The 27,905-nt window shown below is 51.0% G+C and overlaps 1 protein-coding gene across 1 annotated transcript in view; it reads left to right on the forward strand.

Annotated features, from left to right (window-relative positions):
• Positions 1-261: 261 nt before the first annotated feature.
• The window catches only part of LRRC75A (leucine rich repeat containing 75A), a 95,888-nt gene continuing 68,244 nt past the window's right edge, over positions 262-27,905 (forward strand). Inside the window, exon 1 of the mRNA XM_030027560.2 lies at positions 262-655. Coding sequence (XP_029883420.1) covers positions 392-655 — 264 coding nt within the window. The 5' untranslated portion in view covers positions 262-391. The remainder of the gene's footprint in view (positions 656-27,905) is intronic.

Consider the following 27,905-nt stretch of genomic DNA (forward strand, 5'->3'; position numbering starts at 1 on the left):
TAGGCTCCCGGAGCAGCCGAGCTCCATCCCGCACCCCCTGAATCCCTTGGGCGCTCCCTGAACCCCTCGTGCATCCCCCCCCCCCCGTGCACCCCTAAGCCCCTTGTGCATCCCTTTGTGTATCCCCCTGTGCACCCCTAAACCCCTCGTGCATCCCTCCGTGCATCCCCCCGATCCCTTGTGCATCCCCCCCACCCCTGTGTGTATCCCCCGTGCACCCCTAAACCCCTTGTGCATCCCCCCAACCCCTCGTGCATCCCCCCAAACCCTTGCGCATCCCCTTGTGCACCCTCAGCCCCCTTTGTGTGTGTCCCCCCCCCGGCTTCCAACCTCAAGACCCCCCCCCCCCTTGCATGCAGCCCCAGGGCTGCAGAAGCCGGAGCGACACGCCATGGGCACCAAACAGACCAAGGGTTGCCAGCCGGGCAGCACCGGCGAAAGCCCCCCGGCCCACCACCGCAAGAAAGTACCCCCCAGGGAAAGGGGGGACTACCTCGCCTCCCTGGTGGTGAAGTCCGGCGAGAAGTTTGGGAAGGGTGGTGGCAGCAGCTTGCCCCCTTACCACCGGCGGATCTGCATGATCCAGGACATGCTGGTGCTGGTGAAGCAGGGGAAGCAGGAGGAGGCCACCGAGCTGCTGAGGCACCTGCGGCAGGTGAGGATGGGCAGGTTTCTCCTGGGGGGGGGGCTGCCTGCTTGCGGTGGGGAAAAGGCAGTCCGGGAGCAAAACGCACGCCGGTTTGGAAAGCGCAAAGAAGGGGCACGCTCGGTTTTTGCGGGGTCTAACTTTTCGTGGCGTAATTTTGGGGAAGCGGCTGAGGAGCTGGAGGGTGGTCATGGTGCTGGAGATGGGAAAATAACCCCGGGGAGGTGCTTTGCATTGTCTGCAGCGAGGAACCCTGCCGGGTGTATTTTTCTCCTTCCCTTCATTGCTTGTGCTGATAGCTCTGGGGTTTGCAGTATGCACAGCCCACTCAAGGAGGTTCCCACTCAACTTTCAAAAAGTTTGGTGTTTAAAGCAGATCTGTAAAAGCGCTGAGGCAATTTAAGCCAGCAGCTTTTGAGAATCAGCTCTTTTCTTCCTGGCTCAGAAATACCAAGAGTTGGCAGCTTTGCTTTTTATCCTGTTCTTTTTGACACACAATCACTTGGCGGAGTGTTGCTGGTGTTGACTGGGGCTTGTAGAAATGAGCGTGCAAGACGCTGTGAGGGAGCGGGGAATTAATTGTATGGAGCCCGAGACCTTTCCCCTTGAAAGTCTGTTTGAGCTGGGCATTAGCTGAGAAGCAACGCTACGGAAAGTTGCTGTGAGCAAACAGAAAGGCAGCTGCGGAGCACTGCTCTGTATCCAGCAAATTAGCATTTAACCTTTTCTACTGATAGACGGTGATAAAAAGACCGAAGTGCTGGGCATTTGCAAGGCTCTGGGGTACCCAGGCCTTTGAAAACCAGCAAGATTTCCATGCAGACTGAAAACAGACGCGTCTTCAAGCTCAGTTTTTCTCCCAAGGAGCCTGCAAGGCACCCAGCTGTTTGGCGTAACCAGTTCTACCACCTGGGGAAAAGTTGCTCAGATCTTTACTGGGCATTGGGAGCTGCTTTCTTGCCCCGTAGATCTGCTCAGTGTCAGTATGTCCGCGTGAAAACACAGCTGGTCCGGAGTCTGGCAGTTTTCTGCTTGGTTTTTGTGTTTGGGGTTTGCTTTTTTTGCATTTTTCCCCCCCCCCTGATTTTCTGGTCCTGTTAACCTTTTAGCAAGTGGATGTGTTTTTCGGGGACATGCCCCGACCCCTTCAGCCCCCCCAGAGGCACACTTCCATCTACCCCATCAGCCAGGGTCCCTCTGCCCAGCCGCTTTACGTGACTTAGGACTATCTTTGGAGCAGTCCAGCTGAGAAATCTGAACAGTTTCATATGTGTTTGCGTTCATTTATAGAAAGCTCTCACGACTTACTCTCAACCTTGAGATAAGGTGCTTTTTCTGAGATGAATTCCCTCCCCGGGAGTTGGGGGTGCAACTCTTTGGGACAGTGACCTGTCCGTGTGGGATCCGTGCGGCCGCGTGGGTCGAGCGCGTGGCCGGGAAAACCCCGTGGGACAGAAGGGGCCGTGAGTTAGGCAGCAGATCCGTGCCCAAATGTTGCACCCTCTCAGCCACGCCAAAACTTTATCGTTGCACCGGCAGCCCATTGGAGCTGGCAGAAAGGCAGGTGCTAATTTTAGAAGGTGTTTATATCAAACACCCCCCAAATAAATAAATCTTGGTGCCAGTGAAATACCGGGAGTCGCTCCCAAGTTCTCTCTGGCTTCAGATACCGTTTTTTCTCAGCGATGCTCTGGACCGTCCTCTCCCTCCCTGCGGGTTGGCCGTGCAGAGTGCGAGGGAGCTGGGACGCGTCACAGCGGCTGCCCTAATGACAAATCTGACCGTGGGGGCATCCCATCGTCTGACTAGGGGGGAAAAAAAAAGCTAGAAATGAATTTTAAAATGCTGGGGGAAGCGAGGAACTTGTTACAGTCAGATAAATCTTTGTTAGTGAGTGTTTCTGAAGAGCTCGCTCTGATAAAATATATCTTAGAGTGTCAAAATAGGGAACACTTTGTCCTAGATACTATAATAGACTCGAAGCACGTTTTTAATGAGACAGTATTATTCCTTGCCTTCGGGTAGCGAGTGTGGGATGCCCCGCTGAACAAATCCCGATGGCTGTGGTTTTCCACAGGCTGGCTTTTGGGAGGTGGCGGTTTAGGGGCGCATTGGTGGCTGCAAGGGATGCTCGGTTTGCTCCCAAGGAGCTGGGGCTGCGAGGCGGTGGGAGTCTTCGAGAGCTGAGCTCCCGCCGCGTCCCAGCCTGAAAGTGAGGATTTGGGGGGGAAGGACAAGCTTCCCCCTGCAGAGAGGGATGGACGGGTGAGCCCGGTGAGACAGAGACCGTTTCCTACGAGCCATTTATACGGCGTCCGCCGCAGAGGGGCTGTGGCGTTGGTTGGTCCGTGTAGTTGCTAATGTGACGTGCGATGCTGCTGCTGCTGCTGCAAAACCGGGGTTTTCGAGCAAACCTAGTGACCTGCTACCCAGCTCTCAGTTGCATTTAGACTTTTTATTATTTGAAAATCCCAGCCATTTACGTCACTGGGAGCCTTTCCACTGACTTCACCAAGCTCTGAAGCCAGCCCAGCATGCTAGCGAGGGGATAGGTGACAGCATCCCCGTGTTTGGAGGTGCTCCATCCTTTTTTTTGAGCAGGATGAGCGTGTTGCCAGACCTGAGGCTGACCAGCTTTTCAGCTTTTCTTGACATAACATCCTGCAAGACGAGGTTTGGGGGGGCTTCTCCTCCTGCCTGCCAGGGCTCCCACAAAAGCTGTGTTTGATAATCAGCCAAAGGGCAGGGCAGCAAACCCATATTTTAAACATCGTGCTGGAGCACGGGCAGGTCCTGCCCTTCCAGCCCCACCACTGGCACCAGTATCCAGCGCGGCCTTTTGCATTTCACCAAATTTATGAGTCCTGCTTGCCTGAAATGGGAGCGATGCTGTTTTCTTTACAGGCTCTAGTAAGGATTAATTAGTGTTTCCAAGAATGCTTGGTGGTTGCGAACAACTATAAAAGCGCTAAGATACGAAGCGCTTAAAAAAGATAAAAAATGCGAGCAGCAGACAGACTTCTTTGCTTCGAGACTGCTCCTCAGAGAGGTCAGAAGCGGTCTCCGGTGCGGAGGCAATTTGATCCCACCACCTGCCCTCAAAATAACACTTCTGTTATTACTGCGTGCAGGAGCTGGCAGCGGCCATTCGAAAGGGTATGTGCTCCTTTGGCACAGCCAGTCTAATTTAACGACAGGTTCTTTAGCTAGAGATACCGGTTGCTCTTTCCTTCTGCTCTCGTAACGCTGTCAACTGCCTGGAGCCCAAACCCCACGCTGCAAAATTAAAATCCCCTCTCAAAAAAGTGCCGCCCGCTGCCCTCTTTGGATGAGGTGTGCTTGCCCTCCTCGCCAATGCTGCACGTAGGATGCTTTTGGCAGTTAAACGCATTGGCGGATAAGTGGAAATACAGTGAAATACTTAACATTTTATTGAGGCTGGAGTTTGGGGTTGCAAGAAGCTTGCCAGTCACCTGGATGGAGCCGGTTGCCTTTTGTGGATATTCTTGCCCTGAATAACTTTAAATCCAGTTTCTCTGCTATAAAGCTACTTCCTAGATTTACCTGTCAGCATCTTCTCTGCTTTGCTGCAAGGAGCTGCTGCGGGGCCTCACCCTAAGAGAGCGTGAAAACTGAATTAGTTAAGGGTGTCCAGAACTTGGGGAAACCTGGGACCCCGCTCTCAGACCCTGTACCCCATCCGTGCCGGTGATCACAGGTGGGAGAATTGCACCTCCTCCGTGCCGATGAATTGCTGTGCCCGATGCCACCAGCTGCGGAATAGGATATGCTTTAATATTATATAGTGTACCTTTTTTTTTACTTTTTTTTTTTTTTGATGCACCCTTGAGTTTCAGTGGTTAAAGCAGCCAAGCGCTGTCAGTATATTAAATTCTGGGAGTGTCTCTCCTGCTGGGGAGAGGATTTGTAAAACAAAGCATGTTTTCCTCCTCTCTGCTGCCAAACGGATCGTTTTCCCAAGTGAAATGGTGAAGCGCTTCCCAGCACATTACGTTTCACTCAAAGAATTTGCCATTGGTTATGGCTCGACGTGGAGTTTTTGCTGGGCTGTTGCTGCTGCTCCGGCAGAGCTGGGCTGGTGGGAGAGGGGAGGAAGAGGAGGCATCCGCCGGCTCTGGGCATCACCTGCACGGGACAGGAGGTGTACAACAATTCCGGGAATTAAAACCCCCCAAAAAAGAGGAAAAAGAGGGCAAAGTATTGTAATAAAACCTCCGGGCACGAAGATGGCTGGGAGCCAAACGGCAAGGTCCAAGGTGCGGCAAAGCTGCATGACTTGTAAGGTGGCTTCTCTGCTCACGCCGGCCTCGCCTGGGCGGTGGCAGGGCCCCGAATGGGCAAAGACACCACGATAACTCCAAATCGCAAGAAGGGACTGGGGGCAAACGTGCTCTGATGCCCACCGAGCCGTGCAGACCCTGCGCCTGCGGTGCAGGCAGCTGCCTCTTTGCCGTGGACAGCCTTGCGATCCCCACGGTCTTATCCCCCGAAGGTATCCCTGCCGTGGGTGCAGGGGTCCCCCCCACCCCATCCGAGGCCGACCCTTGGGTTTTGCGGCCAGCGGTTGGGGGGAGCAAGGCACGACGTGTCCCGACGTCCACCCTGCTGGGTCAGCGATTAAATGTCTGCTACTTCTGAGCAGCTGCCTGGTGCCATGGGGACTGCGTGGCGCAGGGATGCTTTATTAATTAAATGATGAATATCTTCATCGTAAGAGGGGGCTTGGCCAGGGGGAATAGTAAAAAAATAAATTTAAATATGGCTAATGTAGAGACAGTTCGCTTTGTGCTCCTGTGGCCTTCTTCCTGCTACACCAGAGCAAAGGGCTGCGTGATAAAATTAAAAAGCAATTCTTAGGGGCAGTCCTTCTGCTTAATTAATGTTGATAAGTGCTTTAAATGGCAGCCGACTTACCCCAGTTGTCCCTGTGATTTATATCGCACCGAGCCCTTCTTCCCCATCCCTAGTTTCTCGCCCCAGTGCTCGGGATTTTGCACTTTCTGGGGAGGCAGGAGCTGTTGGGGAGAGTTTGGTGCCGGGCTGTGGAGGCGGCGAGCCATGGCCGACGGCCGGGGCAGCCCGGGAGGGAGCAACGAGACATCAAAAGGCCGGCAGCCTTCCTTGGAAGGCTAGGCACTGCTTCTGGAGCTCTCAAAGAGAAATGGGGATGTTTCCAAACCTTCCTGGGAAGTCGGCTCCAGCATCTCATGGGTGCTTGGAGATGCTGGGATGGGGAGGAAAAGGTTTACCTGAGTTCAGACCCTCTGGGCAGCACTACACCGTGCGTTTTGTGCGCTCAGTAAAAGCTCCTGAAGCATTTCATGGGCCAGTATCAGCCTGGTCTGTGTGTTATATTTCGTGTGTTACACGGTGTGCACTTTCATGGTACCCGCTGTGGGTCAGGAGTGCTTTCAGACTTATTTATTCCCCCAACCTACGCTTAAGAGACAGATGCTGTTGCATAGTATGTCCCCACAGAGGTGGGTTTGCGATGATTGCAGTGTCTCTGGCAGCTCATCAGGACGAAGGGGATGTTTTTCGGCGCCGCCTTGTCTCAGATTCAAACTTTCTCCCCGAAGGATGCTGGCCCCCGGCTTTGCACCAGCCTCGCAGCGTGCGCTTCAGCCCTGCCGATGCCAAAACTGCTTAAACGTTCCTCCTCAGCCGCGTGGTTGGACGTGCTTACGGACATCTAGAGCAGACCTTGGGGAGTGCTGCGGTCTGGTTGATACGATGCAGCTTAGCCGCAGCCTGCGGGTGCCTCGTAGCTGGATCGTGCCACTCAGCGCTTGCTCTCGGCCCTGTGCACGCCGGCCGTGGGGCATCGTCTCCGTGAAGACCATCCCGCGGCCTCCGGGGATGCTGGAGGACCTCGGCAGCGTTGTTTCTACCACGCGAGCCGACGCCTGGTCCTTCCTCTTGAGCACCGAGACCAGCCGACACGTCGGAGGTGACCAAGGCTGGGGTTTCTCAGCTCCTCGCAGCCTGCGAGCTGCCGGCAGGAGGGCAGGGATGAAGAGGTTTGCGGCATCGGGCTCTTCATCCCTCTTCGTCCCGGGAGGCCCCGGGGACGGGGAGCGGGGGCCGAGGCCGGGTGCTCGTTCTGCCCGCGGCTCCGGGCACCGCACGGTGGAAGTTGGGTAACTCGGCTTGCGAGCTCGGTGGGGCGGCTTTGGGATTAGCACTCGTTTCCTCTGGTTTGGGTCGCTGATGAAACCACCCACAATTATTTTTAACCCTTAGGCTGCTGGAGGCGTTGACAGCAAATGACCATGCCTGGCGGGGGTGGGGTGTTTTCTGCCCCCAGTGGGGTCTCTGGTCTCCTCGCCATGCTCCCTAGCCCTGCCCTGCTGCAAGCTGCTCTCTTGCAGCGTCCTTTCTCCACTTGCTTCCCATCCCGGCTCCTTCTGCTCTTTTTCCTTCCCCCGTGGGGTTCGCAGGTGGATGCGTCTCGGTGCCTGCTTGGCATCCGAGCCAGCCTGGTTTTAATTAACTCCGTGGAAGGTGGCTGGCACTGCTCCTCCTAAGGAAAACGTGTTTTTGGGGGATGCTGAGATGCAGGGAGGGAGGGGAAGGTCAGGCAACGCCGGGGATGGCAGAGGCAATACGTGCTTGGCAGCGTGGGCTCAATCCCTGGAGCCCCCCTGTGCCGCAGTGATGCTCACCCTGCCGCTGGCACGAAGCGGAGCGGGTTTTCTCTTCTAGCAGGGATGTCCCCCCTGGGATTGGGGAATCGCACGCCTAAGAAATCAGTGTCGCTAGCGGATGCATTAATGCAACACACGTAACGCACCCGGGCAGGCCCTGCTTGCTGCAGGGATAGAGCCTGAGCAGGGGCGAGATCCGTGTTCATGTATCCGCTTGCATCTGAGGAGCATGTCCTGGATGAGGTCCCTCCATGGCCAGCTTGCCGAGGGTCCCCTGCTGACCTTTCTGGAATTGCTGCTGGCTCAGAGGGCTGCGCGCCCGGGGAGGCGGTGGCTCCCACGCGTGCCATAGCTCGGGATCCGGGAGGTGATGCAGCATGGGGCTGCCTCGTCTGGAAGGGTCAGAGATGAAACTGCTGGGTCAGACCTCGGTTTCCTTCCTCTGGACCTGCAGAGCTGGGCTGGGTTAGGCTGGGCTGGGTTAGGCTGGGCTGGGTTAGGCTGGGCTGGGGCGGTGAGCAGGCAGCTGCTCCTGAACAGAAGAGGAGGTCCTGCCTGTGCCCTCACTGGAGCCAGAAATCTCCAATCTGGGAGAGGTTAATGGTTGCAGTTGGCAAGCCAGCCTCTATTCAGCACTTTATCTGTTTATATAATAGCAGGAATGTGTCTTCCCCCCCCGCCCAGGCTGCTGCTGCTTTCATATCTGATGCGAAATACAGGCAGCTTGGGGCTCCAGCCCTCAGACAGGCTGGCATGTACCTTTTTTTTTCTCCTTTTTTTTTTTTCCTTTTTATCTTGCTTCAAACTGTAAAACCCCTGTGTCTGAGGACGTCGTCGTCTCCCTCTCGTCACCGCGTGGGTGTGACGACTGTGCGGGGAGAGACCTCCCTGCAGATCCCGGCGCTGGGACCTGCGCTGTGATGGTGTGCCTGGGCGTGCAGGGTGTCTCGGGGGGCAGGGATACAGGGGGATGCACTTGAAATTCAGTATGTTGTAGCTTCTTGATAGTTTTAGATCAATAATAACATTCCATGTGTTGGGGGGTTGGTGACCATGGTTCTCCTCTTAGGTAAGGGAGATGGTTATATATTAATATTAATTTCATTGTTGTACAAAGAGATACAGGATTTTTTTAGCATTTAACTTGGATTTTTTTAGCACTTCACTTCTTCTGCAGGTCCCAGCCAAAAGCCTAATGTGATTTAATGCATAATTGCCTTTCTCTCTTTTGTGTATCTCAGCCTCTTTCTCCTCCCAATTTTAGAGAAAAGACCAGTGAATGGTAAATTTAATCTTGCCTCTAAAAGCAAAAGCAAATCGTTCTTTCCATTCCTCCCCAAGCGGAAGGTTTTAGCTCCAATTTCTCCTGGCTCTGACCTTGCTGCTTTGTGAGCAGAAGCTGCTTTGAGCCTTCCAGCTTCCTCAGATCTTTTCAAGACTCTCTACCTTTCAGACTTCACGTCTTTCAAAGTCGGCGATACTTTCTTTGTGCAAGGGTTTGAGCACACGGCATCGCCGGCTCGGGGGAGAGCCTCAGACACGCACCGGAGCCGACGGGAGGGAGCTGCCTCCTTCCTCGGGCCTTTGGGTATCTCAGTGGATATCTCATTCCTTAAGGCCTCTTTATATTATAATATAATCTTCCTAGAGGCCTGGCGCTCTTGCCGTTACAGACCAGGACTCAGGTTTGATACTGGTGGAGGAATTTCTTTACGAGATGCTTCTGGGTTTTGCGTGGGTTCCAACAGCCCGTGCATCCTTGTTGGCCCACGGAGGGTTTCCCTGGGGTCCGCTATCCACAGGTAGCGGATCAGGCTGCCGTCTGCTGCTTTCAGTTCTTTAATGTCCCCTTTGCCTTTCAGGTTGGTTTCTGGGAAATAGCAGCAGCATTTCCAGGGCTGCTTTGCTGCAGCCCTGCTCCTGCTTCCCACTGGCGCTGCTCCGCCTGCCCGTCCCTGCGAGGTTTTGCAATGTTTGCGGGTGCGCTCACGGGGGGCAGGGGATTGCATTCTCGTGTTGCACAAGAGATTATTTCTGAGGCACTGTGCCTAAACTTCTAGTAGCAATTGAGTCGAAAAGAACATTAATTAATTAAAGGAGAGCCCAGCCAACCAGCCTGCGCTCCGAGCAGGCCCCTCAAGCGCAGGGGATGGATGCGAGTCTTTCTTTGAAGGATGGGGAGGTGCGTGCTGGGTTTCTCAGCTCCTTGCTTTACGTTTAGCTACAGAAAATGAGAAAATGAATGCTAGCTGGGAAAGCAAAAGTATGCCAGGTTAGAAAAGGTGAGCCACCGGCATGGGCTGTAGGGTGCAGAGCAGCTCGGCCAAGCTGGGGGAACGGGGCGAGCGCTGGCCCCTGCCTTCACCCAGCCGGGGGGATGCCGTGGCACCCACTGGGGATGGGACCTCCAGCCACGCAGGAGGTGAAGCACCGTTTTCTAAACCCCAGCATGCAAAACACGCCAAGGCGAGCGAGCGCCGTCTGTTGCTTCCTCCCCCTCTGAGGCACGATGAGCTCGGAAAACGTGATACTAAAACCCAACAGTAACAACAACGGTTCTTGTATCTTCGTCTCTCGCAGGCAGCAATCTTCTTTGTGCAAAGGCAGAGATTCCCCATGTTTGTGTGACCAAAGGGCACGGGGCTTTAAGCAAATCTGTGCCTGGGAGCCGCTGGTCCCGTGGCCGGGTGCCACGCTGGGAAACGCTCCCAGAGCTGCCTCTGTCTCTGGGGATGCTTAGAGCCCACTCAGGGGGATGGCTGGGAGCTGGCAAGCAATTAATTACTATCTCGTTCTGCAGAGCTGTTCCTTCACCCCCCTCCTCCCCAAGGCCAGGTGGATCTTTTTGGCACAACAATTAAATCCCAGCAGGGGAAAGCAAAATCTGCTGAGGAAGGAGAGCAGACGTGTCCTCAGCCTTTTGCAGTCTATGGTGGGAAATGGTTATTTTAGCCGGAGATGTGCTGAGGGTTCTTCTAGGACACCTCCGTCCCCGTTCCCACCCTGCCTGCAGAGCCGGTCCCGCAGAGCACGGTGCTTGTGGTGGGGACCGGTACCATCCCTCTGACCGTGATTTGGGGCACCCCCACCTCCAGTGGGAATTGGAAAGCAGGAGGTTGGGGGAGTCCCGTGAGATGGCGAGCGTGGGGGTGAGAGCCTCAGGTTGGACCTGAGGGGTTCAAACCCCAACAGGTAAAAGAGCACATTGGGGCAGAGCCCCAACTCTTGTGCACGAGGGATGCATCGTACCCGCCGCAGCGTCTACCACGGGTTTTGCTTGTGTTGAATAAGCCCCAGACCCTGGTCCAGCCCGAGCTCATCAAAATTAGGGTGGTGAAGCACAAATCTGTGCCGAAGCAGGACTCGGACCTGTCCAAACAGCCCATCCTTGATGGTCCCTTCTCTGAAGGTCCCTGTTGACCCATGGTGGCACGGAGACAGAGCTAGCAAAGCTTTGCTTCATTCTGGCGTTCCTTCATATATTTCCATATATACCATCTATTTGGATACAGCTCTCCCCACTCCAGGATTGGAAGAAGGAGGAATTTGGGGGAAATCTTATTCCTGATGGCTGCTGTGGGCTTCCTGGGCGAAGGCAGAAAGTGTGAAGCAATTTGGGATGCGAGTGTGAATGACCTATATCCATGGCGGTGACCACAGCCAAAATCAGCAAGGAGGGAATCTTGATTTAAGCAGTCTGTTTTTTGTGGGTAGGATTTTTTTTTTTTTTTTTTTTTGGGTCATTCTGTAAGAAAGAGGATGTTTTCCGGTTTGGTTGTAAAAAGCTGCTTCTGGTTGGTGTAATCGGATACTTCCTTTTCTGAGCAAGGAGCCTGGTGGATCTGGGGGCGTTTATTTAGGCAGCTGTTTGGCTGGGTGATTAATTTTGTATGTTTTTGTTCTGGTGGGAAATGGTGAATTTTGGGTTTACACGACTGATTTATTTTTTTGTGTTTCTGACTCAAGTTACATAGATGAAAACAAGAGTTTAAAATGCAGAAAACTAGTATTTTAATGTTATTTGATCAGTTAATAAACTCAAAATATGCTGGATATGTAGGGCAGACAAAGTAACCGTCTCAAAACACATTCCACATTTAAAACTAGTTGATTCATAAACTGGAGTATTAATTGTACATAATGAATTACACTTCTGGTCACCATAATTAGCGATCTTGGCCTCTCAGGTTGCAGATTGGAAAACATGCATTTCTCTATTGTACTCCTGATTCGTTCATTGACTTGTTGAACTTTGGTGTTGAGCTGGACTAGGTGAATTAACTGAAATGAAGATGTTTCCTTTGTCCTTGTGAGAGAGCCAGACTTCCCCAAAAGCTGTGTTTGTACTTCAGTCTTTTCTGGCTGGGTTTTCATCAGTGACTTTCCTTAAAGCTTTGGCAGCCGGCATGTCCTGCTTGCCTAGGCTAACCTAAGTTGTTTAATATTAAAGCATGACCATAGGTTGGCATCATCTCAAATTGCTTCTTTGAAATGAGTGTTTTAAAGTAAATGTATTTAATGTTTAAAGCTATTTTAAATAGCAGTATTAATTGAATTTTAATATCACTGAATTGAATCTTGGTGCAACCCATTCCTTAATTCTTCCTTAGCAAGGTTGGGCATTTGCTAATCTCTTTGCTGAGCCAAATACCTTTACCATTGAGTTTCTTGGAAGAGATTGAGCGATCTGGGAGGATCCCACCCCTGTAGCTGCCGTACCTCGCTTACCCCCAATTTGGAGGCACTTGCCAAGATGGATCCTCAGTGGAGCATCCAAATTCTCTGGTGCCGGACAGGGAAGTTACTATGAAAGTCTTCAAGAAAGATTTTACTTTCCAAGCTTCTTCCCTCTGACCCAAGTGCCAAATACCAGATCCCAACCCAGAACAGCCTCCGCTCTACCTGAAGGTTAAAAATCTTATGCTGGAAATAAAACCACACAAGCATGGGATAAAACATGGGAAAGACTTAATTTCTTCCCTTAACCCCCAAAAGCTACTGACCTTCCTTCAATGATATATTCCCGTAAGATAGGGGCAAGGTTCCCAGTTCCCCGTGGTGTAAATCGCAGCGCTGGGGTGGGAAGGTGGGAGGCTTTTGAAGCACCTTGCAAAAAGTGGAGTTAATTTGCCCCAGCAGATGGTCTCATCCATTACCTTCCCAATCAGCCTCTCATTTTTCTGAAGGTGTTTTGAGAGGAAACCCTCATGTCGGCGATTCCCTTCCTCGGGCTGCCTGGCAGCCTCTCATACAGCAGACAAAATCAATATATTATTATGTGTGCCATTACCAACCTGTCAGGCGGTATAATGGGAATTACAGACTGCCTGCCGGCCGAGCCGGGCGGAGGGCTGCAATTTATACAGCCGGTCTGAACAGCGGGCTGCGCTTGGTAGCTTTGGAGGGGAATTAAGAGCATTCAGCGTGGCCCTGTTTATGGCAGGTATGGAGCTGTACCTGCTGCCCTCGTCTCCTGTTCTCACCATCGCTGAGCGTGAGGCTGTGCTTTTCATCCTCTCTTCAGATTAAAAGTGTAGCTCTTAACCATATACCTAAGTGCCCTTAAAAACACCAGCGGGGGGTGATGCAAACAGGGTCCTTCCGCGTCTCTGCGGCATTACTTGCGGCGGAGCTGCGATGTCCGTGTCACAACGGGCTTGGGAAAGACCCCGACCCAAGCGAGCACTCGATGGACGTAGGTGAAAGCCCTATTTCTGCCCAAAACGAGAGACGGCGGTGTGTCGAATGCGCCGTGGCCGGTGTTATTCGTAGCAGGGTGGTGGAGCCCCAGCCGATGCTGCCGGGGACTCTGCGTTTGGCAAGTTCCTTCACGTCTCAGTTTCCCCGTGTGTAAAGTAGGAGCGTAGTCTGGAGCCGCATCCGTCGGGGTGCGTGGGGACTCACATTAGGGAAAGCTCCTCTTCCCTGGCACTCGCTAGTGCAAGCATGCTTTAAGTATTCAACTGAGTTATTTCATTGATTTGGCTTAAGCAGCGGAAAAAGGTGTCTTTGAACTGTGTGTGCACAACATCTGCTTTCTGACATCTCCTTTTTGAGTATAAAAATCCAGTCCTTTCCACGGGTAAATGCCAGAAGAGGCATTTCTTCTCTCTTGCCTTGTTGCTTTAGGACGAGGGTGTCAGCAGCTCGGAGAGCTGCTAGGACTCCGGGTTGTCCCAGCTTTTAGGATGCGTGCATCTCCGTAAACCTCCTGGGTGCGTCGTAAGCAACGTGGGACTGTGTGTGTGCAGCACCCGGCGCAGCAGGTCCCTGCTCCCACATGGGGACTGGCTGCCGTAGCTGTACCATGAGTTGACTTTCCAGTACATGGCACTGGTCATTAAGTGGATAGGCTGAACTGCAAAAAAGAAACGGCATGGGTGCTTTTTCTGACATTCTGCATGCATGGCTTGGGGCTGGTTGGTCTTCCCTCTGTTTTTCTTCCCACCTTGTTGCTGTACAGAGAGGCGGGGGGGGGGGAGAATTTGGCATGGTGCAGGTGACAGGGTCAGCCCGTCGTCACGAGCGTGAGGTTTGGCTCTGGTGAACCTCTCCATCCCTGTTCAAACAGATGTAAAGCACTTCTCTGATGAGATTAACTCCCTGAAACGTGGTAAGAAATATCCGCTTGGGGTGCTTTCATCTCTTGCCCATCAGCTGCTATTCTCCACCAACACAAAGAATATAAATAAGCTAAACTCCTCTCCTGCAAGCCATTTTTAAAAAGTTCTCTTTTAGTGTTGCTGCAGCATGTAAATCAACAGTATTTTCTAGAAGGACTCGTGTTTGCTTATGTGCCCTCCCTTCAGAGGAGACAGTGCCGGAGGAAAAATATGGAAGCCTGAAATAATCCCAAAGGCAGGAATAAAGAGCTGTTCCCGCAGGTTTAGGTCGTTTCACAGTGCCGCCTCCATTGATTGCAGAAGGACAAGAATGACGTCTTGCTCCTGAGCATCACGTGCAAAATCCTGGTGGGACCCAACACTGACCAAACACTATCTCTGGACACTTTGTCTCTGACTGACCTGTCCACGAGCCGGTGGGATGCCGCAGGGCTGATTTGCAGCTTGGGCACTCCAGGTTGTGCTGCTAATTAAATGGAATGAGTTGCACAAAGCAAAAGAGTTGGGAGAAGGAAAAGTTGGTTTTGCAGTTGGGTTCTGGAGTAGGACCTGGGGGTTACGAGCTTCTGCCGTGTGTGTGTGTTTGTGTGCAATGCACCCGTGGAGGCATGCTATTTTGGCCTGACCCAACTTTTACTGTCACGGCAGCTAAATGGGGAACAGAGACGGCGATACGGAGGGACCAAGCAGCACCAGCAGGTTGCAGCAGGACCGTGGCGTGTGGGGAGAGACGCGGCTTCACTGCCCGACGCTGGCAGGCTGTGCTCAGCCCTGAGCGGAGGTTGGGAGAAAGCCCTCGGCAAGCCAAAAGAAGCTGGTTTGCGGGTGAGATCAGCTTGGCCAAAAGGGTCTGCAAGGGCTGAGCTCTAATAGAAGAAGAGCAAAGGTGTATCGCCCTTGGGAAGCGGGCAGACGGGGTCTCACGCCTCCGCTCTTGCAGCAGTTGGGCGCCTCGCGGTCTTTGCCTTCATCACCCCTCCAAAACCTGTGTAATGGGGGAAAGCGTCTGTCCTACTCGCCTTGCAGAGGGAATGGAGGGGCATAAAGGCTGAGCATCCCTCTGGTAACGGGGAAGGGGAGCATCCGCTGGAGCAGGGAAGTCCCAAGAACGGGAATGGCAGTGTCCGGAGGTGGCAGAGCCACGACGAGGGCTCAGGGCGGCTGCTCTTTATCTGTTTCTGAACGTGCATGTTGGGAAAGATAAGGGGGAAAAAAAGGAAAGCGATCACACAAATTGAGTCTGCTTGTCAGCCTGGAAGCAGGTTTTTCCAACCTTTTCTACTTGTCAGTGGTGAATTTTGGATCAGCCTGCGGCATCTTCAGAGAGAAACAAGGTTTTCTCTTCTTGTTTAATGTCTTGCAAAAGGAGGCTTTCCTTCAAGCACGATTCCCTGGCGTTTCTTGCGGGGGAAGAAGGTCCCAAGACACGTTTGGTGTTATTCTGTGTTAAATGCCACCCCAGCCCAATGCGAACACCGTGGTTTACCCACATCACGTGTGTGTGAGGCTGTGGGTGTCTGGTTCGCCATGGGCCAGTTGCTTCTACACTTGGAAACCAGCCCAATGACTGTATTAGTCACGTCTGAGGGCTGTCATGATATTGAAATCAGCTGTCTTATGGCCAACTGAGGAATTTCAGCCCAGGGTTGTGGATGTCTCGGTGGGACCGTAGCAGGGAAGGGAAAGCTCGGCTTGCTGGCGGATGGGGCTGCGCAATGAGCTCATCCTGGCTTTGCTCTTGCTCAGCTCGTCGTCTTGCATCAGGTTTCAGCGATTATTCAGCCCTGTGGTTGTATCTGGAAAACGATATTAAGAAGTTGGTCCTGCATCCTGAAGGCTTCTAGGGTTCTTCTTTCTCTGCTGTTAACTTCAGGAGAAACTGGTGGTCAAAAATATTAGTGTTGGCTATTTTGAAGTTGGAAAATAAATGTTCCTGGCTTGTAATGCCAGAGCTGTGGTGGGAGTTTCAAGCCAAAGACTTTGTTCTAGCACCTGTGGAAATATTCTTTGCCCATAACATTTCAAGGGGTCTAGTTTAGTTTTCCCAGGAAGGCTCAGCCACCCGCGGAGAAGGACGAGGGTTTAGCAGGGTACTCTGTTACTGCCGGCATTTCAGACCTCTGCTTCTGGCTGGGGACGCTTCCTGGGGTGGTGTCACATTGTAAGGAAAAAGGGAAATAGCCCAGGGCATGGAGACAGAGGCTTTTCTTGCTGGGTGCTTTGCTGATGTTTGTCCTAGGTTTGTGTAAGGGCAGGTTTTGGCTGTTCCGACAGACTATGTGAGCAGAACTCATAGGCAAGTTTCCCACGTGCAAAAACTGCTCTAGAAATTGGCTATTTGTAGCGAACAAGAGAAAACCCAGCATGAGCCATGGGGACACCTGCCCCGGAGGCTGGTGTGTGTTGGACCCCGGTGGAGTCAGCGGCAGTATTGGGGGTCAACAGCCACGTTTGGGGAGTGAAATTCAAAAGGATGCCAGGAATTGCTGGAGGAGGAAGGATCTGCAGTAGAATAGAGGAAAAGCCAACAGCATGTACTGATAACAACCTAAAGCCATTAGGGCTGGGATGGAGGAGCCGATCTGACTTGCCAGCCATGTGCTGAATGGAGACATCAGCCCATGTTTGTGCTGGATCACCGTGGTGGAGGATGTGGTTTCCCCAACGTGGTGGCTGAAGATGCCAGTGTGCAGCTGACAGCCTGGGCCTTGCGGGGCCGGAGGTGACAAGAGCCGGTCCATCGGAAGACCTGTACCTTCGTGCTGGATGTACAGGCTACAGGTCTTGGGCAACTGATCAGCCATTTGGAGCTGGGATGGCTGCTGTCGTTCAGGAGATGCAGCTGAAGGTTTATCTAGGGCGCAGTTGAAAAGAAAGCCTGGAAAGATGTGCTTGAAATAACACTTCTGCTTAGTGCCCATCCACTTCAAGGAGACCTCGACACTCGAGTCCAGTTCAGTGTGGTTTTGGGGGCTTTGCCAGGTTGGGACAAGGTAGCGGGAAGGCTGGGTAGCCAACGTGTTAACTGAAAAACTGCTTTGCTTCTCTGTGGATAAAGACTGCAGAGTGTTAAGATGAAAGACCTGAGGGTTTCCCTGACCAGCTGACATGTTGGATGCTACAAGCCTTCGTCCCAGAACCATCCCGTGGAGGTTTATATCAGCATCTTCATTGGAAGCACAGGCTTTTCTACCTGAAAGAAAACCAGTGCCAAAAATCCCAGAGTGAAGCACCAGCTATCCTTTCGTCCCTCACCGTCGCTCTCCAAGAAGGAAACCCCTGGAGCCTGTTGGGCACCTCCATCCCTCAGTGGAAACTCCTGCTTTGGCTGGTTCCAGACTGGATATCTAATGGTTGAGTCAGCAGTGCCTGTTCTGTGCAAAGAGTGACTCTTTGCTGGTGCAAAGGCTCTACTTTCCTAATTAAGGAACCCGTTTGTGTGGAGCTGGGTGTTTGGGAGATGCAGATCGGCCTCAGGTGGAGGAGGACCTCACTCAGTGGAGTGCCGTGAGCCACAGCTCGCTGCCGGCACGGTTTTTTTCTTGCATCTTGGCCTCTCTGACCATGCTAAACTTGTAAGAACCAACTGTGCAAGTCTGGGCTTTTATCCTCAGTGCCAGGGCATGGAGCTCCGCCGTGCTTCTGTGGGTGTGAAAACATGAAATAGGAGCTGACACAGGAATCGCGATCTCCAGTGTAAACCTCTTCTAGAGCTGCCTCCTGTTACTGGGACTGACTGGCGGTCCTTTTGGTCCTCATCTTGGACCCCAACAGTGGAGGTTGGGTAGAAGCCACTGGTGGAGGGAAACTCCTAATCAGGTTAGGAGCTGCAAGAAGCAAAAGCCTGTACTGAAATCTGCATTGCATCAGCTGGAAGTGCAGGAGCTCTGGCGTGACTCAGCAGTGGAAGCAGCAGGTTTTCCACGAAGCCGTCTCCTGCAAAGTGAGCTCAAGGCGTGGTTATTGTCACGCACAAGTGTCGGCTAATAGTGTGCTATCATCTGCTGGGCATTGCACCACCACAAATCCATCACGTGCTGAATTTCTTTTGCAGAAGCTTCCTGGGAAAAGGTATATTTTCTGTCTAGGTCATCCTGAGTTAATTTGGCGCACGCTGCCGGCATCTTCGCTGGAAAATGAAATATCAACAAGAGCAGTTTAATGGCCCTGACTGTCAAACAAAGCAGAAATATTCTCATTTTTAATCGGGGGGGGACAGGACTTTGACACCTCTTATTGCTGAACAAGAGGTACTGCTGCCTTTGCGAGCAGGACGGCGGTCCTGGGCGGGCAGGAGGGGTTGCACTTGCTTCTCCCTGCCACCTCCCAGCCTGACTGGCTTGGGGGTCCTGCTGTGGGTTTGGGGGTGTAGAGAGCACCTCTTCTCCCTTGTAGAGGACCCAGAGCCTACAAACGGGGCAAGAGGCATGGAGCACAGTAGAAAAGCTGTTTATTTTCTGTGTCTGTTCAGCACCCCCAACGAAACCTGGGATGAATATCTCTTCTTGGCCAAGTGCAGGGGCTCTCTGGCCACGCATGGGTTAATCTGTCGCATCCCAGACAGCCCCTGGGGCTCAGAGGAGAGAGGCCAGCAGCCACCACCCTCAAGCCTTTCTGCAGTGATGTGTGGTGAAACGAAGAGGAGGATCTTAACAGCACTTACTGGAAATGTTTGCTGGCGAGTTAGTGTGCTGGCTCTCGCAGGGCAGAGCGCTTCTCAGACCAGCCCAGCCTGCAAATTGCCTGCATCTCCTGGGATCTCGTTGCCTGATTTTGTGCAAAATGCTCTTCCACTGGTCACTTAAGTTGCATTTCGCTCTGGCGAGCCGATGTTCGTGGTGTGTCCTGGCCATCACTTCTCGAATCGTACCCTGTGCTGCCGTGAAGGGACTGAGATGGAGAGGGCAATGGAAAGAAGTTTTCCTTAGCGAAAACCTGTATTAAATGCTCTGCTAATCAAAACCCTTTGGCTTCAGTGGGACTTAAACATATGCTTATAGTTAATCAGGTATTTAAGTGGTTTTCTGACTTGGCAAGCGTGAGAGAAGATATCCCGAAGGAGAAGGAGGAGACCAGAACCGTAGCCTCCCAACTAAAGGTGTTTGCAAATGTGGACGTTAAAGGCAGAAGGCAGAGCGTGAGTCTGGGGCTGTGGGTTTAACTTGCTGTGACTCAGTTTCTCCGGTATGCTCAGGGGAAGACTCTCTGCATACCCCACATGGGGTTTGAGGCATCAAAGATGACAAGAAGGACAGTGGTTAAGTGAAAGAGGGGATGACCTGGGATCGGTGTGTATCAGTAAATGCATCTGAGCCTGCAGTGGAGGACAGAGGAAAGGTCCTACCAGTGGCTGATGAGCTCCAGGGGCAAGCACCTCCCGGAGAGGAGGGCTCTGCCAGATGCCCAGGGTGAGACCAGAGGGGCTTGAGGAGGTATTTTAAGGGGAATCATCTTCCCTTGCACCTTGAAAAGCTGCTAAGCATGAGGCACTCGACGGCTGTTCGGTAGGGCTGCCCAGGAGAGGCTAATGCAGTGCCTCGCTTGTGGCTGCTCGGGGGTGTAAGAAATACTTTCCATTCCCTCACTGATTTCACCCTGGAGGGACTAAGCAGTGTGGTTATCAGGATTAATTCAATAAGCTCACACTGCCGTAGGGCTGGGGACCAGCCTTTTCAAAATATGGGGGAAGCTGCCTGCATCTTCATGCACCTTTGTACCACTGAGATGCTCCGTTTTCCATCGGATTTGCCTCCATCTTGCTGCTGGGAAAGCTGAAGAAAAGAGAAATTCAGTTTCTTGCCCAAGCCCATGCACCAATTCAGCAACTAACGTGGAGAGCCCTGACTCCTGCCACTGATAATGGACGGGGTTGGGAGGACCTCCCCAAACCCAGAATAACTCCATCATTTGTGAGACTTAGGGAGTCTTTAAATTTGGAAAGTCACTTAATAACCTGCCTGAAAGCAGAAGGAACAGATGGGGACGGAGCGGGTAGCAGCTCTCCACGGCTTCTGCTCTACCTCTCTATTTGGAGTCAGCTCTGACACCTTTGCAGTATCTTTTTATGCAGATGTGGAGCTCAGCAGCGATCGGAGCATCATGGGCAAAGCAGTGCTAGTGGGAAACTCTTGCTACATCTGGATGTTGGTGCCAGGCATCCTTTGGGGCTTCAGCTGGAAGCAAGCGCTGCACAGGCGTGATGTGCCTCACTGGATGCAGCCTTAGCTCTCGTGCTACATATCAGCTTGGCTTCACATGCTTTTAGGCATAGCTCCTGCAAAAAAGGCATTTCACAGGCTTGATTAGGAGTTAATCGAAGTGGGTGATACCCCTACTTTTCCCTAAGCTGGAGCTGTGGGGATGTGGCTGGTTTCAGACCGTGGCTGGTTTCAGAGCGTGTCTGTTATCGTCCCGTAATTAGGGGGATAGCTCGCCGGCTCAGCGTGGTGGGTATCTGTGCAAAAGCGTGTGTGGTGGGTGTTTAATGAAACTGCTTCTGAACTGCCTGCTGTCAGTGTCTGGAGAGAAACGAGCCAAAAGCTCCAAGTCTAATTCATGAAATGGGATTGCTGAGGAGTTTGTCCCTTCCCTGCGCTGCTCGGGCAATCCCTGCCCCTTGTGTGGCTTTTGGGAACACGTGGATGATAACGAACCATGGGTGTGCATCTCTGTCCAGCGATGGAAGCCTTTTTTTTATCATAATCACAAGGACGTGATGGCACACTGTATATCCTTTTTTCTTTTTTTGGGTGAGGTTAGGAGAGTGCCAACCCTCTGTGTTAAATAGCATCCTCCCTGATTTCTTCTCCCTGTTGCAACCGCTTCACGCACGCACTTATCTGATTTTCTTCCTAGGTATTTCTGCTGTGGCTGCTCAGCCCTGGTGCTGGCTGCATCCTGCCGTGGGAGAACAAGCCCCGCCGAGCTCATTAGGTGGCCTGGGCTGGTCTTGAATATGTCTCCATATAAATACACATCATTACAGTTACCGTGATTATTATGCGAAGCATAGATTATTCTAGCATACAAGTGTGTTATGTATTGATTTGCCATTGCTTTGAATCCCATTACATGAATCTGCTTTATTAATGGACTTTGTCCATGCTTGAGATTAGCTGTGATGCTGGATTTGCAAATGAAAGAATTGAAATTCATGTTGTCCATATTAATTACTTGTGCGATGCTGGCCTTCTTGGCAAGCCGTTAGAAGCTGTGGAAACCTTTATTTTTATTCCATTCCTGTTGCTCTGTCTTAAGTAAGAAAATGAGTTTGGTGCTGTGGGATTTGTTTGTTTTGCTCCTTTGCTGGAAGCCTCTTTTAACTGTTGAGAAGGTACCAAGTGCAGAAAGAGGCTTTATGCTTGGTGTGGAATAGGCTGTTGTTAACTCAGAATAAGTCTTAATACAAAAAAGGGGCAGGGAGGTTTTATTTCAATGTTGAGTTCAACCCTATTTTCTCATCTCTTGCTTTGAGCTAAAATCTGCCTGTATCTTGTTCCCTCTAAGGTTTTACAGTGCAAAATCTGTAATACACGTCTTCCTGCAGTGATACGTAGCCAGATTTTTTGTGTTAAGTGCAGCAAGGTAGCTGTAAAGAGTAACTCTGCTCTACTGGCTAGTAGAAAACCAATGGTAGACCCAGATTTCAGATGTCCATGTACCTGCAAACCAAGACTGAGATGAGAAGACCTGTTGTGGATCAGGGAATCAAGATTTCTCCTTCAGCCGCTTTCAGGTGGTTGACGCTTAGGTCTGGCTAATGTGGAGACGCCAGTGCAGTTCATTTGGTGCACGTTTGGGTGGGGGGAAGAGAAGAAGACAAAACTTTGGTTTTGGGAGGAATGAGGTAGGGCATGAAGGCTCGGGGCAGCGGCAGGACCAACGCGGGGTGCTTGGGGAAGGGCAGCAGCGCTGTGTGCGTTGCGGGACGTGCACGTGCTCCTGTTTCTCCTCCTGCGGGATGCACCCATGGGTGCCTATGTAGAGGATGGGGTGCTCAGGCTAAGGCAGGAGAGGAGCATACCCGTTGCCTTGCCTACCGGGGCATGCTTTTGGCTATGGCAAAGCGTTTTGCCTTCTGATTCAGCCATGTGTTTGCTTTCCAGAGGTACCAATGGCAGCCCAAGAGGGTGGCAGTGCATTGGAGGCATATTTGGTGCGCTTTGGGCAGTGCCGGTGGTGTGCGTTGCAGTGTCTGGCTTTTCCCTTGCCACTATCTATCCGAAACCATTTCTGTCCCTGCACTCGTCCCATCCAGGCTCCTGCAGTGGTATAAATGGCACAAAAAAAGGCTTGACATGTTTTTATTGGAGTCAGCTGCATTTTGTTCATTTAAATGATCTTTTTGTAACATTCACATCATTCCATGGCAGCTGGTTTAAAGAGTTAATTGAATATTTCTCTCTCACAAAGGTGTCTTAAATTACTTCCCTTGAATAACCTACTCTGGAAAAGAGCTGTGTTGAGGAATCATTGATGCTTATTTTTACTAACACCTGTATCAATAAGATCTTAGGTTTTATTCTAGCACCTATCTGCTTTGAAGGATCCCAAAGCAATTGTCAAAGCATTTGTATAGTCTTCCACCGCTGAAATTTAGTCCCTTTGAAGTAGAGCTTAGCATTCATTGAGCGGTCCCTCCATAGCTAATGCAATAATAATCAACCCAGGGCTTGGAAGTGAAACCAGGTTTTAGATAGCAGTTATTGGATTGCAAGCTCTTATTGTATGTGCAGTAACGGATTGATTTCTTTTGCGTGCTGGGAGGGGTCTGGGAGGCTTCCCGGTGATATGGTAACATCGTTATTGACGCTGCAAGTTCAGCGTGATGTGCCTGGAAATTTCAGTACTCGGGGATGATGTGGGAGTGTTTCCCGGTGGCTTTCATGGCTGGCTGCGTGCTTGCTGCTTGGCAGAGCTGTACATCAAAACAAGAACCCCATATCGGATAGGGGTGGGTAATCCCCATCTCAGCATTTTTGGCAGCACTGCTAGCACAGACCCGATTGATCCCCTGAAATTACCAAGTTTCTTTTTCCATCATTGGATTGCAACAGCTCTCCTGGCTGAGGAAAGGAGAGGACATCTTCAGAAAGCAGCATTTTGAATGGGTAGGAAAGCAAATGTGACTTTTCAACCATGATTCACAATTCCTTCTGTACTTGGCTGTATTGGGATCGCCTGCTCCTGGGAACAGCTGATTACGCTGTACTCGGAGGGCTTTTCACCCGGCAGGCAGGATTGCACCGTTGTACATCAGAAGGAGACCCGCGCTGACCTCTCCTGAAATCTCTCACGGTGACAGCTGCTGGAAACAGGAGATGGGGCTCAAGTGGGCCAAGATAATAAATTCTGCTTTCACACTAACTGGAGGCTGGTTCAACAGAATTAATGCCAGAGCCAGGCAGCTCCTGCCGTGTTGTGTTAATCTGTGAAGTGAGGGTGACTTGGAGAAGGTGGCTGGATTAGAGCAGGGAAGAGTCAGAGGTGAGGACTCCCATTCTCTCATTTTTTCCATTAAAAGAGAGGGTGGTCCCCAGTGCAGGCCCAGGTGAGGCTGGCTTTCCTGCAGGTTTATCTTGATTGTCCATCATATCAGCCAAACCTCAGCTCCAGGAAAATCCAGCTTCTCCCAGTGTCCTCCCTGAGGTCCATGCTAGGCAACCCTGATGGCAGCTGTGGAGCATCTAGCCCAGCTGCAGACCATCTGTCCTCCTGTCCATCCATCTGCTGCCACAGCCAAGTCCTGGTCCTTTCCTTACCGGGGTCTCTTCCTTCCCCTGACACCGATTCCCCAAAACTTACAGGGCATCAATTACCGTTGTGATTTTTGCCCCTTTCCCATAGTTTAATGAGACTGGCTGACACACAGAGTTACCTGGAGAAGGACGGAGAGGTGGAAGGATGGACAGACAGCACAGTCGCTCAAACCTTGTTGCCTGGTTGATCCGTTATTAAGGTTGGGCCATCTGAGTCAAGATTTTTGGACTCTTTTCTTAGCATATCCTTTAGGAGAGAGATTTGCAAGGATGTGTAAAGCAAGGGTGTTTGTCTTGTTACTGTTAATGAAATGCAGTACGTGCAGGTGGGGGATAAGGAGCAGATTGCACGAGGTGCTTGTAGACTCGGTGTTGCTCCAAGAACTCTCATCAATTGTAGCATGTGCGGGGAGACTCGTCTGTAATTTCAAACAGGGGAAGGTGTGTGATTGCAAATGCTGCTCTTGTGTCGGGAATCGTTCACTTACTGTATGCCCAGACAGCGGGGCGGTGTCTAACAGGCAGTGGAAATTATGAAGACAAGTGATTCCTCCTCATCTGACAGTGTCATCTTCTATTTGGAAATCTCTTCCCCTTTCCTCCCTTTCCTGATCTCAGTTCTGCCTTTTTTTTTTTTTTTTTTGTATTACTGTAAATAGTTTTTATAAAGACGCGTGCGTGTATTTAGTGCATGTGAACACAACATGGTACAATATCTGCATGCACAAATAAAAGTCTTGAGTGCCCATAAGGCTTCTACTGTCACCTTCCAAGGACAAGAGTTGTTTGAGCTCCCGGTTACCTCCAACAAAACAGTGGGGCCTAAAGCAAAACTTAAAAATGTAACTAGTATTGGTGGGTGATCAGCTGCAAAACAGATGGGGCTGTTCTTTTGCTGGAAGAGTGGCTACAAAAGCCATGCAGAGCTCTGCGCTGCTTGTGCTGGAAAACAAAGGTAAGAAGAGTACGAGTGGGATTTTCCTGCTCCAGTTGCCTAAACATTAAATGTCTAGGATAAGCTAATTAGAGGGGCTTTTCTTGGCAGATAACCGAGAGACAGGCACATCCAGAGACTGACTCAGCCCAGCTGCCTTAGAATAGGATGAATCACCATCTTCATATGAATTGACAGTAGACTGAACTCAGGTGACAAGTCTGGGTCCTTACCTGACAGGAGATGAGATGCGCCGTGTCCTGTAAGTCTGTTTTCCGACAGAGATCCCAGAGACTTTTGCAAGGGCAAATAAGTGGTTTTTTGCATGTGGGGTGGCAGGGAGAAGCGGTGCAGTTAGGAGCTGGCAGCCGGCAGCAAGTGCGGTCAAGGCTGGGACTGGTGCGTAGCCTTCATCCTGGGGATCACCCCGTGCCGGGGCAGGAGTCCTTGTGCAACCCCTACTGCCTTTAATAGTGACAGGTACTAGTCAGAGAGCAAAAGGGATGATAAATTGAAGTTCTGCTTCTGACCTGTGGTTTGGACACTCCAGTCGGCATCTGGGTTGCTCCAGCAAGCTCGTTTAGCAGACACACAAAGATGGAAGACGCTTGATTAAATTTGTCATATTTCCCTTTAATGCTTCACCGCAGAGTTGTTAATGGGAGTTCCAGCAGCAAGAGCAGAGTTGATAGGGTGGGTGTCTTGCAGGGTTGCTGCATTAGCCTTTTTCCTTGGATTTTAGCCATGTAATGTGGCGGGCTCTGGGTGGAGCTGGCTAGCAGGAGGCGAGGAGCCCATGAGAGTGGCCTTTCGGTGTTTGCACTCAGCTGTTGGCAAACTGGAGGGACCGATGTGTTTGCTGACAGCATCCTCCGTGTCTTGCCCTCAGACCTGCACCTTTTTCTGCCCCCGTCTTTCCTTTGCAGGAGGAAGACCTTGGGGGAATCGCTGTCCTTGGGAGAGTTTTTGGTGCAGAGCAAAAGAGGCTCTTGCACCTTAGGGCTGAGACTGGCTGGGGTGTATTGCTGGGAGGTTGCTGCTGTCACCCATCCATCTGGGGAGCAGGAGGAAGAAGTGACAAGTCCCACCAGAAGCCATCTGGTGCAGGCTCTGCGTGGCCAGCAGAATCCTGGCTTGGGGCTGGAGCCCCAGATTGATGCACCAGATTAAATGGGAAACCAGGATGCAGGCAGCTCCCGCTGGTTTCGAAGGGATGAGTGAATAATATTTTGTGAGCTTAAGACAAATGCTTGTGTTAAAGGCAGTGATGGATCTAAATTGCTTGAATTGTTCAAAGCAAATCCTGGAGTCACCTTCTCCAAATAATGTTTCTAAGCTTTTTCTATACTGGGATCCCACTGGCTCTGTAAATCAAGATGGGGTGAGTAGCTGAGGCTATCTATTTTCATTAAACATCCACAGGCAGTTTCCTAAAGAAGTCTGTTAGCTGTGGTCTGGCCAAACTCCAATTGGGGTAATTGCATTTGCCTCACAGTTTAAAATAAATGCAGCACATTCTTCTGCAAATCTCTTATTCGCAGTTGTTTATTATCTGGATGGCGGCATTATATCTCTGCCCATTAATCTGTCTCTTCGAGTTTCTATAATTCCAGCCTCCTGGAGGGGGTTCAAGCTGCCACCATTTATTATTTGAGTCAATCTGCTAGGGAAATGTTTACTTCTTCCCTGAAACACTGATTCTCTTCTCTAACTGCACCCTCACTTGAGGCTTGAATGAGCAATCGTTGGTTCCAAACGAAAATTAACTCTGTTAAACAGAAAATATCCCACATATTTAAATTCCATTTTTGCACCATTTGGGTGGATTAGACATAGAAATTTGCAGTAGCAATTGCTGGTTTGTTTGGAGGTTCCCAAGGTGCCTTCTGCAATGCCCCTTCCAGACATACTGGTCCCACCACCAGCTGCCCGGTCACAGCCAAACCATGTGTAACTGCTAAATGCTGCCTGCCCTCTTCGAAGCTGCAAACGTGGGCATCTTTGCATTGCTGAAGTCTGTTTTTTTCCCCAAATCTGTTGGAATGTCATTACCTTTCAGATGCTTTACTCCTCTCTCAACCCTTGAAATTGGTTCCTGTGTTAAAAAGCTGTTTGGGGAAGAGGAGAAGGAGTTGAATGGACAGTGTGATTATTTCAGCTGTGTTTCCTTAGGATATCCAGTTAAGATTTAAGTTGTTTATATCATGTGTAAAACACCTTATTGCAGTGTATAAATGCATGGTTTATAGGGGTTGTACGTGGATGACCGGAGCTGTTGGGCTGCAATAAATGCACCAGGCAGATAATCTTTCCAGCAATGCACTTCCACATTGCTTGGTCTTATCTCATAGGAAAGTAAGGCAGCACCAAAGTTACTAGCTGTGAAGCAAATGCCGGAGGGCTTATCACGTGCAAAACAGGTGGAGGCTGATTCTAGACGCTGTGGCCAGCCATGCCTGATTGCAGCTGGCGAATCCATAAATACCAAGTTTTACGGTGGCTTACTAACCTCCTAAGTCAACCAGACATCGGAGGTCTTGTGATGGAGTCGAACATCCTAAGGATCAAAGGCAAGAAATATTTTGTTTGCTTGTTTTCAAAGGGGTACTTCACAAGACATGGGGATTGAGCAGCTAAATATGTCCTCCGTCAAGAAAAACAACCCCGTAGCCTTTGAGCAACCCACACTGTGCTTGCTGTTGAGTCACATCTCACATGCCTGTCTCTCTGAGCTGACCTTACTCAGTGCATTGCTAATGCTCACCTCATGAAATCATCTTTCCCAGATAAGTTGCTGCAGATGATTGATTGCGCACAATATTAATCCTTCTCTTCCTTCGTGCCCGACCCTTGTTTATAATACCAACCTCTCCGCTTGGAAATTCATTATGTGGCCCTGGCTATTAGTGGAGATAAGAAACAGTTTTGGAAGAGGTACTGGCCAAAATAGCAGCTATCAGGTTATTTATGAGCAGCCGTGATTGCAGGAGCTCGGGGTGATATTTTACACAGTAACCTCATTTGGGCAGCCGGTAACTGTATTCGTTCCGTGTTAATGAAAGCAGCAACAGCATAACCTGCTTTATTGTAGGACTTCTCACTGGACCTGCTGAATTTTCCTGTAATTGCAATTCAATTTGCAGTGATAAATAGTTTAATAAGCAAAAATGTGCTTGGCTTCCATTGTTTATGGTTCCTCATGGCTTAGGGGAGTATTACACGATGCTGCGTCTCATGGAAACACAGCTTGGAGCTTCAAAAGCCGGTTGCTCAACT

This window comes from Aquila chrysaetos, chromosome 10, assembly GCF_900496995.4.
Source record: "Aquila chrysaetos chrysaetos chromosome 10, bAquChr1.4, whole genome shotgun sequence".
Lineage (NCBI taxonomy): Eukaryota > Metazoa > Chordata > Aves > Accipitriformes > Accipitridae > Aquila > Aquila chrysaetos.